Below are 17,244 nucleotides of genomic sequence, written 5' to 3' on the forward strand. Positions count from 1 at the left end.
TGCACAGACTTACACCTTTTCTGTGTTTTCCACCCACTCGTAGTCTTGTCTTACGAAATACTGACCAAATCACTGCCGTTTGAAATTGGCCTGAGGACCTGTATTTTATTAGCCCATCTGTAATGTATTTCTGTTACGGTAATCACTGCCCTAATGAGCATTTTGAGTAATAGTAAAATAGTAGTGACATATAAGAATCCCTGTGACTACCCTCCCGGCACTGTAAACAGAATACAGACACCTGTCCCCATCAATACAGAGAATAGATGGTGTGATGTGATGCTCTCTCTCTATTGACAGAATACAGATGAATGAATTTAATTTCCCTGCGCTCTCTTGTTACTCGCTGCTGTCTGTGATGGCAATGCTTCATGTAACAGAAGCAGAACTGGGAATTACCATAATACAACTGCCTGAAATACAAGTTATCCATTTTTGTTAAACCTTTTCTTAAAGAGGACCTGTGGTGAACCCCAACAAATTGAGAATTTTTCAATAAATAGCATTTGGTATAAACCCTTCTTTTCCTGAGATATGAGGGTTTATAGTTTGTCTGACTATTCAGGTAATCAGTCAGATGGGCGTGAACTTAATTTGAATAATGGGAGTGATGGGTGATGGGTAGGATTATACAGTCAGGGGGTGTATGTTGTACATTTAGGGGTGTTTATATGTAATATATACCCTCTAATACATACCCCAATATTAAAATTAAGTTCACGCCAATCTGACGTGAATTTCATGAATAATTTCATGAATTGTCAGATTAACTGTAAATCATCCTATCTCAGCAATGGAAGGGTGTATCAAGAAACTGTGAAAATGTATATGATCATGAAACCGTCATCTATGAATCAGAAAGGAGAGTCAGTGAGGTAGCATTGTGGGGCGGGGGCCACAGGAGCAGTTGCCCCATTTGCACAATTCTTTGGAGTGCAAAATCTGTGCAAAAGTCTGATTCATACAGTTTATGAATTACTGCTATTTAATGTAAAAGAGCAAGCAGTCTAGAGATAGCCAGGACTCAGAGTGTACATTTGTGTACATTTTGTAGTGCACTAGGCCAATAGTGTAGTATGCCATTTAAAGAAGTGTAGAGTAGTGAACCACCAATCATGTTGACAGCTGCTACTGGAGGGTATAGGGGTCACTCTGGAAAAGGCAGGTAAACTGGTGACTTAGTGAGGGGTTATATATAAAATGACTAGGGGAAAAGCAGGGCTCAAGTCCTGCAGGAATACATTGGAACTGCGTTCCTACACTGTTCCCATTAGGCAGGACCAGCTCTTGAGTGGAATATGTGGGTGCGTTCCCACACTTTTTTTCCCCCAGGACTTGACTACTGGAGGAGGGTATAGGGGTAATATGGTAAAGGGCAAGGTACAGGTCTATTTTAGGGATGGTATAATGGTTATATGTGGACGGAAATCAGGGGAGAGGAGTGGCTTGGGAAAGGGCAGAGAACAAGATAACTTGAGGAAGGACTGGGGTCAGATGGTTGATGTGAAGAATGATGGGGTCTAGATTTAAAAAAAGGCAGATGGAGGAGGGGGTTGTAGAGGTATAGATCGATTTTCGGTTGGATAGGATGGTAAGACATTAAAGCGGTACTCCAGCATTTAAAAATGAATCCCCTGTCCATATGCTAAGGAGTAAGTGTCTGATCCCCGATCTCTGGGAACCCCCACCCTTGGCTATCTCCAAAAATCTCCTCACAGCATGAAGCACGGGGTCGCATGCATGCATTGCACTGAAAATACCTGCGTACCATATAGTATTATATAGTTGACATATAATACTACATAAAGCTGCTCCGGAGGAAATGTTAGTTTGTTAGTTTTTTTTAGGAAATAACTGGGGATTAGAGAAGCCAGACATGCAATATTTATAATCCTATAACAAAATAAGTTGACTTACTCTACCGATGAGGGGATTCAGGCTTTTGAAAACTAACTTAATCGCTATATTATAAAAAGTTATGCAATCTTCTCATGCTCTGCTCCAGTATATCAGTGTAAGACTGTATAAGTTAAGCCAGGCGTCAGCCCAAACCTGTCACCTGTCCTGGACTTGATATCTATTACTTACATTAGACTGGACAACGCTATTTAAGAACTGTCAAGAAAATAAGACTCACATTACACAAGTGAAGGACAGGACACTTTGAAAAGTTTTGTGAATTCTTTATATTATGCAGGTGCAAGCGGGGCTGAACGTGATGAGAATTTATTGGAGGAAAAGCATGTGAATATCTACTGCCATGCCTCACTGGGTTGAATGCAAAGGAACCCTCTGTAAGTGCTCTACTGCCCAGGACAGCATTATATTCCTACTTCACCCCCATTCCGGCTACCAGAAATTATGGGTGGTTGTGCTGCAAATCTGTAGTGATTCCATGGTAAAATTCATGTGCAACATGCAGATTTTGCCGTGGATTATGCTGCGGATTTATTGAGCGTTTTACTCCAGCACATTGAAGAGGTGAGATCTATGGTGAAAATGAATCCTCAAATTTATACAAAAACGGAGGCTCAACCAATAAATGTCACCAAAGGGAGCTGCCTCAGTGTTGAAAAGCACAAAAAAAGAAAAGAAAACACTATCAAAACATGGCCACACTAGATATTGTAACAGAAAATACATATTTAACACACAGTGTCCACATACTATAGTCTATTGCTCCTGAGGGGTTGTTTTATATTGTTTACCATTATTTTTGTTATCATGCATTGATTCCACCACTTCTCAGGAGATATTATGTTGCCTTATTGTTTAGACGACACATTGCCTTATCATAACTGCCATGACTAAGAGCTGTATATACGGTAGCTTAAAATGCAGTGGCCTTTCACTTTTTTATTTCTTTTTTTAGTTTTTTTCTCCTTATTTCATCTTTTAATGCATATCCAATAAATGGCAATGTTTTTTTTTTTTTTTACCTTATTGGGAGCTGAAAGGAATGTTCTTCCCCTAAACCTGTCTTGTCTATAGGATGCGGCAGATGTGCAGTTGAGTTCTTCAACAGCGATACACCTCTGTTTGCCCTTGAAGCATATCTATATTGGGTGGTGAGCTGGGATACATTTTCTTCATTTTTTCTATTTGCTGTTCTAATGACTGAAAGCATCAGGCACCTATTATACTGTTGGCGTTATTATACCTGCAGTTGGGCCGAGACTTATGGCAGCAATACGGACTCAAACTTATGGCCCTATTTGCTGTTAACGTTATGCAATTGACTTTGAATATATCAAACTACAGTTGCAGCTATTAATGTAAATCTGAATGATTAATACTCTGATTATAAAGACTGGGGGGGCTCTATCTAACAAACCATTACAAGGCTTTGGCAAGAAATAATATGTGCAGTTGTTTATTTTGTTCCACTATGCTGGCTTCTCTAGGAAAAAGACCATGAACGAAAGTAAAAAAGTAAAAAAAAAAAGTGCTCAAACCCCTTGACAAATCAGAGACAGACTGTCATGAAAAAAGAGGAAAAGGCATAAACAAGATACCAGACTATCTACATCCACAAAGGGGTAGGAGCAAATGCTCTGATAACACAGATGATGCCCTGATGGCAGTCAACATTAACACTGAAGATTTGGTTTTTTAAGCCTCAGATAAGAGTCAGTATGCAACCTCACGGGATTTTCCTTAGGGGGAATCATATACTGGAAAAGATCCTCTAAAATGTTAAAAAGCTAAATATGTTAGTAAAGATCAGAGTGTACTTGACTTTTGCTCAAGCTAAGATAATCTGAAATTAAAGGAACACTCCAAGCTATATTTCCCTCCCAGGATAAGTGTGGTGCATGTAAACAGCTGCCCTGCCCCTCCTCACTTAAACAGCTGCCCTGCTCCCTCCTTGGGTAAACAGCTGCCCTACTCCCTCCTCAGATAAACATCTGCCCTGCTCCCTCCTTGGGTAAACAGCTGCCCTTCTTCCTCCTCTTACCGGGGGCTCTGTTTTCAGAATAGGATACCGGCACTGGTCCCTGCAATATTGCCGATTCACACAAAGCGACTTCTGATCCACATACATACCCCTGTGTGAATTGGTTGGTCACGCAGGAGCGCAGCGAAGGCAAGAAGTGATGTCCTATGAGGAAAATAAAGCGCCCTCACCATGCTTATACCGGCAGTGGAATATGAAAGCATTTTTTTTCTCTCCATCAAAATTGAGAATTTTGTTCCAATATAGTCCATTGGACTTTTAGCACCACTGCCGATGAACTGTTAGGAGCCATAGCGATAGTGTATGACACAACACTACAATACCTTGCACTGCTGCTACAAAATATATGGCTTTTGCAAGTACAAACCATCCTGAAACTAATATAAACAAAGAGGAGTCTGCCACACCTGCATGAGCTCCATGGCCCTTCACCAATCCTGTGTTCATTAACTTTCCTAAAGCCATGCAAGTGCTTCATAAAATTTGGCCACATAGTTTACTTTACATGCTGATTTTTTGCCATTATCATCAAAAATGTGGCCACACTTTTTTTTTTCTGGTTCCATTTTGGCCAAATTTTACGAGGTGTGAACCTGGCCTAAGGGTAGGACATTTAGAGGTGGGAGTCCCAGAGCAGAATTAGATATAGAGAGATGGTGTGAGACCACTGAAACGTTGCACCTTATTTGTCTTGCTGAAGATGGAATAAAACACCTTGATTTACACTGTTAGCTGTGTGCTGTGGTCCTTTTTCTTTTTATTGAAGCTTGGAGTCTCTAAACAAGGCCCCTATGACTGCGGGCACCTACAGATTTCAATTTTCTTTAACTTTTGGATGTGCTGCTTTTCATGGATTTCTAGATAGATATATATATAGATAGATAGAGAGAAAAAAAATAATGCAGCACTACTCATCCAATCCTTATGTGAAGGGTGCCAGCATCCCAGACCCGACCAAGGTCCACCCAGATACATGTACAATGGTGCAGCATGGCAAGAGTGCTGTACTATAGTATATGTAGATACATAGTATTGAATGGTGGTTGTAGGTGCTGGGTGGTGGTTGCTTCCTAGATCCCAATGGTGATGGATGTACCATGGACACCCTAAGTGCAGAATTGTAGTCAAAGCCTTTAGAAGGCAGGATTATTCATGTAGTCGGCCACATGAATGATGACTTAACACAGGATAATGTGCAGCCGTTAATGATTTTATTGGGTGCACAGAAGATTCAATCAACCAACATACAAGCATTTGCTGATAGCTGGCCCTTTACACCAGTTGATCATTCGACACATAAGTGTTCCTTGTAGTTGACAATAAACCTGTGTAGGGTTCACACTAGATTTAGATTATCCGATCATTGGATTCGGATGGGCAGAGTGAAAACCGGGCCCCGATCTCATTCATTTGAGTGAGCCAACTGGAGTCATATAGTGACTCTGGTCGGCTAATTTTTGCCCCGTATCCGGTTTTCTGACCAGACCTAAAACCGTGGTATGCCACGATTTTAGGTCCGGTCAAGAAACTGGATACAGGGCAAAAATGAATTCAAATGAATGATATTGGGGCCGGCTGGGATACAGGAGCACCCAGTTTTCACTCCCCCAGCCAGATGCGGTGTCTGGATCATCAAAATGTAGTTTGAACCCCACTTAAAAGATCTTTCGTATACTGATTCATATAGGATGACAAAAAATAGTCTAAAATGTAACACTGAATGATAGCTCTGAGTTTAGCTCACCTTTACAGCAGGACACAACCATGTTTCTTAGGCCGGGAGGGTGGCGGACATAACACCGCTCTGATAGCCTCATCAAACACCGTCTTAAGACCCCGCTGTGTGAGTGCTGAGCACTCGAGATACTTCACAGACTCTGTAGACACAAAGAAACAAAACATAAAAAAAGAGCAAGTGGAAAATACAGATTTTGGATAATAAAAGGAATACAGAGAGGCACAAAACAGATAAAGGGAATAACAAGAACCAAGGACAGTGCAGGTATATACTGTACGTGAGCAGGGTAGACAGCAGCCTGTGGATTATTTATTATGGAGCCAAGGCTATTTAGCGAGTTTACATTCAGACCTTGTCTTTGCTCAACCAAAAACAAGATTGTTATCCATTCTTCTTTACAGAATCATTATTCTTTTTTCTCCCTTTCCCACAGCTCGCTTTCATGAATCTTTTTTCCATGTCAACGATATCAAGAGGACATGTAAGGTTTATATAACCCTGCTACAGCTTAGATACTTAATCTATGGCACATTTACCCATAGAGGCATCACTGATACATTTATAGCGGTATTTTTGCAGTTTCAGCAAATAAATGTTATTTATTGTGCAATGAAAGGGAATACAATTTTCCAATATGCTTTTTGTGCTAATTCCTTATTGTTTACAAGATCTCATGGACCCGGCTCCATACATGACAGGGCTCTGATATCTGTGCATGGCAACCTAAACATGTGGTGTACAAAATTTCCATGTGTAAAATCCATAGCATTTACAGTAGCAGCAATGTGGATGAGTTTTAAGTTATGTCATTTACACGCTTCAGGAAATCTCAGCACATAACACCTTCAGGACTGGGACGATTTAAATTTGTTTGGTTTTGTTGAAGAAAAAATACATCAATTTTTCAACTTTTGGGGGGTTTCGTTTTTACGCCATGAACATTAAGGTAAAACACAGTGGGGGAGATTCATCAAACCCTATCCAGAGGAAAAGTTGCTAAGTGGCCCATAGTCACCAATCAGATCACTTCTTTCATTTTTCAGAGGCCTCTTCAAAAATGAAAGAAGCGATCTGATTGGTTGCTATGGGAAACGCAGCAACTTTTCCTCTGGACAGGTTTTGATAAATCTCCCCCAGTATCTTTTTTTCCGTGGGTCAATACAATTACAACAATACCCATATTTACTAGAGATGAGCGAGCCAAGCATGTCGAACCTGGTCTCGGCTCAGAACTTTGTCTAAATAAGGTTTGACCATAAGAACTGTGCCAGGATCGGCTTGCACCAGCCTGGCAATGGTTCTATTAGAGAAGGGATAAGGAACACATTGCATTTTGCCACCATTTCAGCTTAGCATGAGGAAATAAGAACACTGAGATGATGTCAGGGTAGCCCAGAATACTTTGCAGCTAGCAGCAAGATCATATGACCGCAGGGTAGCCAATGATTGCTTGCATACAGCTCCCAGACCAATCGGGAGAGAGCAACAGCATAGGTGTGGGTCTAAGAGACTGAAGAAAGCTTTCATACGACAATACAAAGAAATTTGAGCCAATCATTGTGCAGTGAGCTGACCTCAGTGGCCTGCATGACTGTGTACAGTTGCTGCACTACAAATACCAGCAATGTGACTGCAGAATGAGCGCATAGAAAGCTATCACACTACTACACATCATGAAAGAATTGTGCAGTTGGTTGACCTGTATTTTAACCAAAAACTGCATTTCTACTGTTGAGAGGATATGTGGAATAGACCTTTTACAGCAAGTTACCTATATTTTCTGGGTTTAATAAAAACAGAGCATATCCAGCTGGGTGTAACACAAATACACATTTATAGCGCTAAGAGTGAAAGTTGACTGGCAGTTTCTCTGCCACTTGGTGAGTGACAAATCACCTCAATATAAAAATGACCTTTTCATATTTTTCAATAAAAAAAAAATTGTCCGGTCAAAAAATGGTTGGATGAAGACAGGGTAGAGGGAAGGGCACCCCTGCAATGTGTTCTACCAGTAAGCATGTTGGTGACAGTACTAGCTCTGAGGCCACCACCCTTTTGCCCAGGCCCAGTACAGGAGCAATCAGATGCCTTGTGGTAGTAGTACAGCACCAGCAAGAAAAAGTTATTCATGTCTTTCAGTGTTGTGTAGTTTTGGAGGATAATAAGGCCATCATGGCCTGGTGTGTATACAGTCACCACAGCAATAGGAAAAGTCTGACGATATGACATTGAGCCAGGTGTCAGTGGAATTCTCATCGTCTAAAGATACATGGCACAGTGGAAATGTCCTTCCTAGGCTAATTGTTACATCATCTCTGTCTTTGCTACCTCCCCCCCCAGTGGGGCCCCCCAGTGCTAAGCAGAAGATAGCATCAGCCACCAGGAGGAGTTGTGTGAGGACAGTCAGCCTTTGGAGTGTATTGTAAAGGTGGTGGAGGTGGAAGCAGTGGCCAAGCATAGCACTAGTGAGACTGGTGGTGTTAGGCCTGATGGGTATACTGTAAGGCATCATGGTGGACATGCTGAGGGGGAGAAAGGAGACTTCTTCGCCCCGGAAGAAGCCTCCATAAGTGGCGAAACGTTGGGCAGTGGCATCCTGCACTTGGTCTGCATTGTCTGGTAATGTTATTTCACACTATGTGATTACTGTTTACTAACTTTGTTTGAGTTAACCCCTGGGTGGGTACCAACTATCCCGTTTCCCTCATTATTGGTTTTCCTTGGTGATCAAGGTTGTATATATCCGGGGATTATATTGGGATTCTGGACTGCTGGACTCCATTTCTTCGGTTTTCACTGTCAGTTTTTCCTGGCTTTTAAGGCTATTTTCTTGTCTGTGACTGTTTTTAATGATTTGTATTGAAATAAACTTTTTCTATCTTTGATTCATTATACGCTGGTTCTCCGTGTATTTATACTACGTTTTGCGTATGTTCTGTGACTTCCAAAGGGTCCCTTTTTTTTTGTTTTTAAATAAAAAAGTAAGGCAAAGCCAGGGTCCGAGTTTAACACTCAAGCTCAGTAAGTACATAGGGGAAGATTTATCAAACCCTGTGTAGAGGAAGAATGGTGCAGTCGCCCATAGCAACCAATATATTCCTTCTTAGATTCATACAAGGGCAACTGCACCACTCTTCCTTTACACCGGTTTTGATAAATCTCCCTCATAGAACGGCAAGGCCTGGCTACAAGTATGACAAGTCCACCACTGCCTGCTGTCAACTGGCTACAACTAGCACTAGTCCATCACCCATGTTTCTGCTATTACCAGCCAGGCCTACACATACACAACCCATGATCCCCAAAAAGGGATAATGTTTTTGGCTTTTTATGCAAAAGCTATTTTTTTCTTTATCATTTTGGGTCAAGAATCCTGTTGTGACTCCCAAAAGGGAGAATTTTTGGAAAGCTTGGAAAAAGCCATTGCATCTTCTTCTCTAGCCAGCCACAAAAACTATTGCAAGTCCCAAAAGGGAGAATTTTTTATATATATTTTTTCAACTTTTCAATGTTAACAAAAGCTATTTCTTCTTCACTATTTTGGGGTGCCAATTTGGCTGCAACTCCAAAATGGTAGAATTTTTCGAACGCTTGGAAAAAACCATTGCGTGTTCTGAACTTTTTATTTCACCCCCAGAGAACTATTTTAAGCAATCATTCGGTTGCCTTCACTGTTTAATAGCATGGCATTGATCAGTGATATCGGTGCTCTGCTTTTACAGTCTGCCTGAGGCCTGGTTGGGCCAAATCAAAATTATGCCAAATCAATTCACTCAACTCTATAAGCAGAGTATAGATTATGTGTGAAACACCAGTGTTATTGCATAATATCTGAAAATAACAATACAGTTTATGTTGGCTTTTATTTTCTGCTGCATTTCCCTCCAGCCTTATAGTATATTATGTCAGTGATAAAACAGAGATTTAAGCATTCTGCTGTAAATTTACATCTCCCATGTGAGTGCTATGTATAATTAACAAGAGATGTCAAAACCACAAAATTGGGAAAGGATAAGCAGATGTCGTAAGTCATATAAATCTACTACCCGTTAATTATCATATAGTCAGTTTGTGCGGCAGAATGCCTCCCGAACACCAATTATAACCCAAGTGTCTCACAACTAGTTCACAGGACAATGTGACGGCTTGGCATTTGAGCTCTTTGGAAAGTGAATATTATTTATAGAACACAAGATACGTATGGTGAATACATTGTTATACTGGCAGTATAGTAAAATTAAATAATTACAGTTGAATAACTAAAACTTTTTCTGCACTTTTACACTTATTTTTTGGGTATGTTGTCTTGCAAGGCCTATGTGGCTGCCATGATACCGTAAATAGTAAACATATGAACAATCAAATGACAATACACTATAACAAATTAAAGGGGTTTTCCAGGAAAAAAAAACTTATATATATATATATATATATATATATATATATATATATAAATTTTTCCTGGAAAACCCCTTTAATATATATATATATATATATATATATATATATATATATATATATATATATATAACCAGTTCAACAAAACAGCAGCACACCGGAATAGATGAAAGGGTGTCAAGGCTTTATTCATCAGATGCCACAATGTTTCAACCATCTCACACGGTCTTTGTCCACGTGAGACAGTTGAAACGTTGTGGCATCTGATGAATAAAGCCTGACACGCTTTCATCTACTCTGGTGTGCTGCTGTTTTGTTGAACTGGTTATCTGTGGGGGCCCTTGACCCAGGCCCGACCAGCTTGCACCTGGCTCCGGAAATTTAAGCAGATTTGTAAATTACTTCTATTGAAAAATCTTAATCCTTTCAGTACTTATGAGCTACTGAAGTTGAGTTGTTCTTTTCTGTCTAAGTGCTCTCTCATGACACCTATCTCGGGAACTGTCCAGTGTAGAAGCAAGTCCCCATAGCAAACCTCTTCTACTCTGTGCAGTTCCCGAGACAAGCAGAGATGTCAGCAGAGAGCAATGTTGCCAGACAGAAAACAACAACTCAACTTCAGCAGCTCCTTATTGGAAGAATTAAGATTTTTTAATAGAAGCAATTTACAAATCTGTTTAACTTTCTGGAGCCAGTTGATTTATAAAAAAAAATCCCCCTTTAACATTGCAGTGTAGTGTATAAGAGATCAACAATTCCATAATGCAGTTGACCAGGGAGACTAAAAAAGCAAGAAAAAAATTTGAAAATGACCCATATACCCCAGAATGGTATCAATAAATACTAGTGCTCACTGTGCAAAAGTAAGGTCTCACAGAGCTCTGTAGGGGGTAATGATCTTCTTACACCTAGACCTGTAACCACAACAAGGGGCATCCTCTACGTCTACAATAAAGAAGGTTTAACCATTATCACACATGGGGCTTCTTTACTGCAAGAGCAATGAGACTACAGAACCCTCTGCTACATGATGTTGTGATGGTTGATAAATGCATAATATTACAAGTTAAGGCTACTAGATTTTTGGAAATAGAACACTGATTCAGGGATATTTTCTTATTGTCTCATTTGAAATCAAGAGGGAGTTTTTTTTTTACCAAGCATGACGCAAATGGCATCTATCACATTGAGTTGTTGCCCCTGTCCAACCTCTTCCCCCCCCCCCTCATGCCATTTTGAGAACATATGTAGCAGTAAAAGCCCTGCGCCTGTCTACCTTTCTTGACCAGTAGAAAGCATTACTTACCTTGTATCTATCCCTAATCCTATATTCTCTAATTCTCTACCTATTTTATCTATAGAAAGGACTCCTACCAAATGTATCTTGTAAACACTTTTATATGTCTGTACCACACTGTCCTTTTGTGCTTGTTACAATAAATTTACTCAATATTGTGTTATGTAGAGTGTTTAGGAAATTGACAGTGCTTTTTAAATACCGTATATACTCGAGTATAAGCCGACCCGAGTATAAGCCGAGACCCCTAATTTCAACCCAAAATCCCAGGAAAAGTTATTGACTCGAGTATAAGCCTAGGGTGGGAAATACCTCATCCCCCCCTGTCATCATCCAGACCCGTCATTAACATCCTCATCATCCCCTTGTCATCATCCCACACATCCCCCCTTCATCATCCCCTTGTCATCATCCCACACATCCCCTTATCATCCCACACATCCCCCCTTCATCATCCCCTTGTCATCATCCCACACATCCCCCCTTCATCATCCCCTTGTCATCATCCCACACATCCCCCCTTCATCATCCCCTTGTCATCATCCCACACATCCCCTTATCCCACACATCCCCCCTTCATCATCCCCTTGTCATCATCCCACACATCCCCTTATCCCACACATCCCCCCTTCATCATCCCCTTGTCATCATCCCACACATCCCCCCTTCATCATCCCCTTGTAATCATCCCACACCCCCCCCCCCCCTTCATCATCCCCACCCCCCTTCATCATCCCCACACCCCCCCCCCCCTTCATCATCCTCTTCTCATCATTCGCCCTCAGTGGTCTTCAACCTGCGGACCTCCAGAGGTTTCAAAACTACAACTCCCAGCAAGCCCGGGCAGCCATCGGCTGTCCGGGCTTGCTGGGAGTTGTAGTTTTGAAACCTCCGGAGGTCCGCAGGTTGAAGACCACTGCGGCCTTCAACCTGCGGACCTCCAGAGGTTTCAAAACTACAACTCCCAGCAAGCCCGGGCAGCCATCGGCTGTCCGGGCTTGCTGGGAGTTGTAGTTTTGAAACCTCCGGAGGTCCGCAGGTTGAAGACCACTGCGGCCTTCAACATCATCCAGCCCCCTCTCACCCCCTTTAGTTCTGAGTACTCACCTCCGCTCGGCGCTGGTCCGGTCCTGCAGGGCTGTCCGGTAAGGAGGTGGTCCGGTGAGGAGGTGGTCCGGGCTGCTATCTTCACCGGGGGCGCCTCTTCTCCGCGCTTCCGGCCCGGAATAGAGCCGTTGCCTTGACAGCGACGTATCTGCGTCGTTGTCAAGGCAACGTGACTATTCTGAGGCCGGGCCCGAAGCGCTTAGAAGAGGCCTCCCCGGTGAAGATAGCAGCCCGGACCACCTCCTCACCGGACCACCTCCTTACCGGACAGCCCTGCAGGACCGGACCAGCGCCGAGCGGAGGTGAGTACTCAGAACTAAAGGGGGTGAGAGGGGGCTGGATGATGTTGAAGGCCGCAGTGGTCTTCAACCTGCGGACCTCCGGAGGTTTCAAAACTACAACTCCCAGCAAGCCCGGACAGCCGATGGCTGCCCGGGCTTGCTGGGAGTTGTAGTTTTGAAACCTCTGGAGGTCCGCAGGTTGAAGACCACTGCGGGTGGGGGAGTTCACTCGAGTATAAGCCGAGGGGGGTGTTTTCAGCACGAAAAATCGTGCTGAAAAACTCGGCCTATACTCGAGTATATACGGTAAATATTTTTTACCATTTCTGTTAAAGACAGGATGTTCATTCAGTCCACCCTCAGAGCCGAAACTTACCAATCTCCTTGGCTAGAGCCAAGCCCTGTGGGTATGAAATTGGGGCCAACTTCTTTTCTTTAAGCTTCTCGATAGTTTCTTTGTCATCACGTAGATCAAGCTTGGTTCCAACAAGGATTATTGGGGTGCTTGGGCAATGGTGTCTGACTTCTGGAAACCACTGCAAAGGATAAAAACAGTTAATCTGCTAACTTTTCCTCTGGACAGGTTTTGATAAATCTCCCCCCGAGTGTTGCTACACAGTGATTGAAGTGCTTATTATTAGGCCTCCATACTTGAATCCAACCATTGTCTAATACCAAATTACCCCAGATTACTGGTCTGCATCAGTCTAGGTTTCTGGCTCACAACACTACTGCAAACAAAGGTAACACCAATTTATTTATTTATTTATTTATTTATTTATTTATTTATTTATTTTTTTAATACTATTTTTGCTAAGTGCCTGGAAGTGGTTTAAGCAGAAACAGGAGAGTGTCATGAAGGTGCTACCTGTGTTCGGATGGTGGACAAGGAAACTGTGGTAGCTGCTTAAGCTTATCAGCAGGTCAAATGATCCTCTCTACTGGGGGTCTGTTTGGACCATCCAAAGCCTGTTCCCCTTTTGTGTGCCCTCACATAACCCCTGACATCCTAACAGCATGGTTAGAAAAGCCTAAATGATGGGCAAATCTTTAAAAAAATATTCTGCTTCTCTTATTCCAGTGATGAGACCACTCTTAAAATCTTTCTACAAGACAAAATGTCTGTATAAAATGAGTGCATTTTAGCGGCATATCTAGCAATCAATGGTTATCTCACAAAAAGTACACTACTCAAAAGTAGTCTCTGGGAGCCGTTTTTATAGGGAAGCTGAGAAACCACTTTTACACCCTCTTGTGGTAAGATCCACTGTGTAATCAGATAACACCTGTAATCATTTACAGTTCTGCATGACAAGTTTTCTAACAATCTGTTGCTGGGTGCATTCATTTTTTTCTTGTCAATAAGTGTCTATGTATTCACCATAAAGTAACAATTCTGGACAACTTCTCTTATGGTTCTGTGCTGTCTCGATCTTTTGTTATTCCTACTAAAAATGTATGACTAAATAGGCAACTTGGTGTAACCATTAGGGTGTCCCTACACTGCCTGGTAATGTCAGCTGTGATTGGATGGTCTCAGACAATGTAGGGACACGTCCCTATCTGGTAACACCTCATTGGCTATTTAGTGGCTGAATTCTTATACAGAAAATGCTGAAATTTGTTTTTTTGTCTTAGCTAGTTTATGAGCTTGACATCATACCTCCAGATGAAACTATTTATCTGTCATGTCACAACTCTCTAGCCACTGCAAGACTACACATTTGTCATCCATTAGTAGTTAAGCAAATGCTCCAAGGAAATATTAAAATTCAACATTCATTTAACCCAGTAATAGCACCGACTGCAGGGTTTCTATCGGCTCAATAAAAGCATGGATTTCAATGTCTCCTTGAAGTGCCGACTGACCTGTTAAATCTTATTTTTATGATGGTGCCATATGTTTCTTTGTTGTTCATGTGGACAGAGCAAACAGCATCTCAAAGGAATCCACTCATTTTAATAGAGCCAATAAATGGGCTGATAAAACATCAGAGCCAAATAAAAAGAAAACCTTAATATCTATTAGGAGAAGTAATTTATGGCTATGCTCTGAATATATGTCCTTAACATTGCTGAAAACATGTATGCCCAGGGGTGGACATATCGCCTCTGCAGTCGGTTCAGCTGCATAGGTGCCCAGCATGTGAGGGGGCCTGCCGCCCTTCCCTGCGCCGCCACTGCGCGTACTTTCGACAGTTAATCTGCAGCCGGCTGACCCTGGTCTGATGAGGGACATCGCGCAAGTGACATCCCTGTGCAGACCCGCGTAGGAGGACGTCAGTAACGTCACTCGTCAGGCTGCCGCCAGAGAGGAGAAGTGCTGCGCAGGCCAGGTAAGTGTGTCTATGTGTGTGTCTGTGTGTGTGTCTGTCTGTGTGTTGGGGGGGAGGGGGATATGTTACCTAATGTGGGGAAACTGCTACCTAATTAGGGAAATCTATGCTACCTAATGTGGGGAAACTATGCTACCTAATGTAAGGGAACTATGCTACCTAATGTGAGGGAGCTATGCTACCTAATGTGGGGAATCTATGCTACCTAATGTTGGGAAACTATGCTACCTAATGTGGGGAAACTATGCTACCTAATGTGGGGAAACTATGCTACCTAATGTGGGGAAACTAGGCTACCTAATGTGGGGAATCTATGCTACCTTTTGTGGGGAAACTGCTACCTAATGTGGGAAATCTATGCTACCTAATATGGGGAATCTATGCTACCTAATGTGGGGAAACTATGCTACCTAATGTGGGGGGCAAGGAAAATTGCAGTAAAGCGATCTTTACTGTGGCAACCACTAGAAAGGCAGAACTGCAACTCCCAGCATGCCCAGACAGCCATTGGCTGCCTGGGCATGCTGGGAGTTGTAGTTTTGCAACATCTGGAGGGTCACAGTTTGGAGACACCTGTTACAGTGGTGCCCAAACGGTAGCCCTCCGGATGTCGCCAAACTACAACTCTCAGCATGCCTAGACTGCCACAGGCTGTAACATCTGTCCCTTCAGATTTTGCAATTTTCATGAAATTTTTGCTCTACTTTGAAGCCCTCTAATTTTTTCAAAAAGTAAAAATTTGTCCACTTTATGATGCCAACATAAAGTGGACATATTGTATTTGTGAATAAAAATAAAATTTATTTGGAATATCCATTTTCCTTACAAGCAGGGAGCTTCAAAGTCAGAAAAATGCTAAATTTTCTAAATTTTCATGACATTTGGGGATTTTTCACCAAAAAAGGATGCGACGAAAGTAACAACGAAAATTTACCACCAAAATAAAGTAGAATATGTCACGAAAAAAAATCTCAGAATCAGAATATTTTCTAAAAGTGTTTTAGAGTTATTAATGCGTAAAGTGACGGTGGTCAGAATTGCGAAAAAGGGCTCAGTCCTTAAGGGGAAAAAGGGCTGCGTCCTTAAGGTGTTAAAGCATTGCTGGCAAAAATATATTTTTTTAATTAGATTTATTTTAAAAAGTTAAAATATCATCAATTTCTCCATTAAGTCATTTCAGTCAATGGAATATATGTTTTTCACCATTAAGTCCAAATTCTTTTTTTCCATGTCTTGACATTTACCTTAAAATCAATGGGATGACTGATGAAAATAATGAATTCGGGTTGTTCAGCTGTCCATACCCAAGTGACTTTGTCCAAGTGACTTAAATGTTAGAGATCTGTATGGGATGACTGATCAGGGCAGAAAAACAGTGCGTGCTGGGCCATTTTTAGTGTAGGACAAAAAGTACAGCTACATATGGCCTGTGGTATGAGCATTTCAATCTAATCTTATCTTTAACATGCTACTGCCCGTCCCACAGAAAGTGCTGCCACTGTCAGTGTAGGCCATGTAGTGTGTGACCCATGAGCTTTCCCTCTCAGATACAGATTGATATGGGGTCTTGTCCCTGGAGCTTGTAGAGTCCATAGTACCCAACATCCAGGTCAGTTCAGATGGCATCTAACCAGGCTCACTGGTAGGTCCTATTGCAAGGACTGCAATGGGGTATCTGTTGCAGGCATTCTGGCATCCTCAAATGGCATGAAAATTAGGGAAAAACTGTGTGCCTGGAACTTTATGACCTGGCTTTTCATGGCTGAGCAGCTGTTTACAAGCCTTACGTCATCTGGCACAATGCCAATCTATAGTTAAAGGGGTACTCCCCTGCCCCAGAATTCGGAACATTTTGTTCCAAATGCTTGGAGTGGGTGGCTGGGGGTAGTGACATCATGTCCCCCCCCCCCCTCGTGATGTCACACTACACCCCCTCAATGCAAGTCTATGGGAGGGGGTATGGCGACCTGCATTGAGGGTGTGTGGCCATGATGTCACAAGGGGTGTGGCCATGATGTCACGACCCCAACTGCCCGCCTGCACAGAGATCGTGGGAGGCCCCAGTGGCAGGACCCCAGTGATTAGACATCCTATACCCCATCCTTTAGATAGGGGATAAGATGTCTAGG

At 42.2% G+C, this 17,244-nt stretch overlaps 1 protein-coding gene across 1 annotated transcript in view; it reads right to left on the reverse strand.

Annotated features, from left to right (window-relative positions):
• The window catches only part of RAC2 (Rac family small GTPase 2), a 110,346-nt gene that overhangs the window by 25,562 nt on the left and 67,540 nt on the right, over positions 1–17,244 (reverse strand). The window contains exons 5-6 of the mRNA XM_056524123.1: positions 13,156–13,315; positions 5,703–5,835 (exon numbers count right to left, since the gene is read on the reverse strand). Of these exons, the coding sequence (XP_056380098.1) occupies positions 5,705–5,835; positions 13,156–13,315 (291 nt within the window). The 3' untranslated portion in view covers positions 5,703–5,704. The remainder of the gene's footprint in view (positions 1–5,702; positions 5,836–13,155; positions 13,316–17,244) is intronic.

This window comes from Hyla sarda, chromosome 6 (assembly GCF_029499605.1).
Source record: "Hyla sarda isolate aHylSar1 chromosome 6, aHylSar1.hap1, whole genome shotgun sequence".
Classification (NCBI taxonomy): domain Eukaryota; kingdom Metazoa; phylum Chordata; class Amphibia; order Anura; family Hylidae; genus Hyla; species Hyla sarda.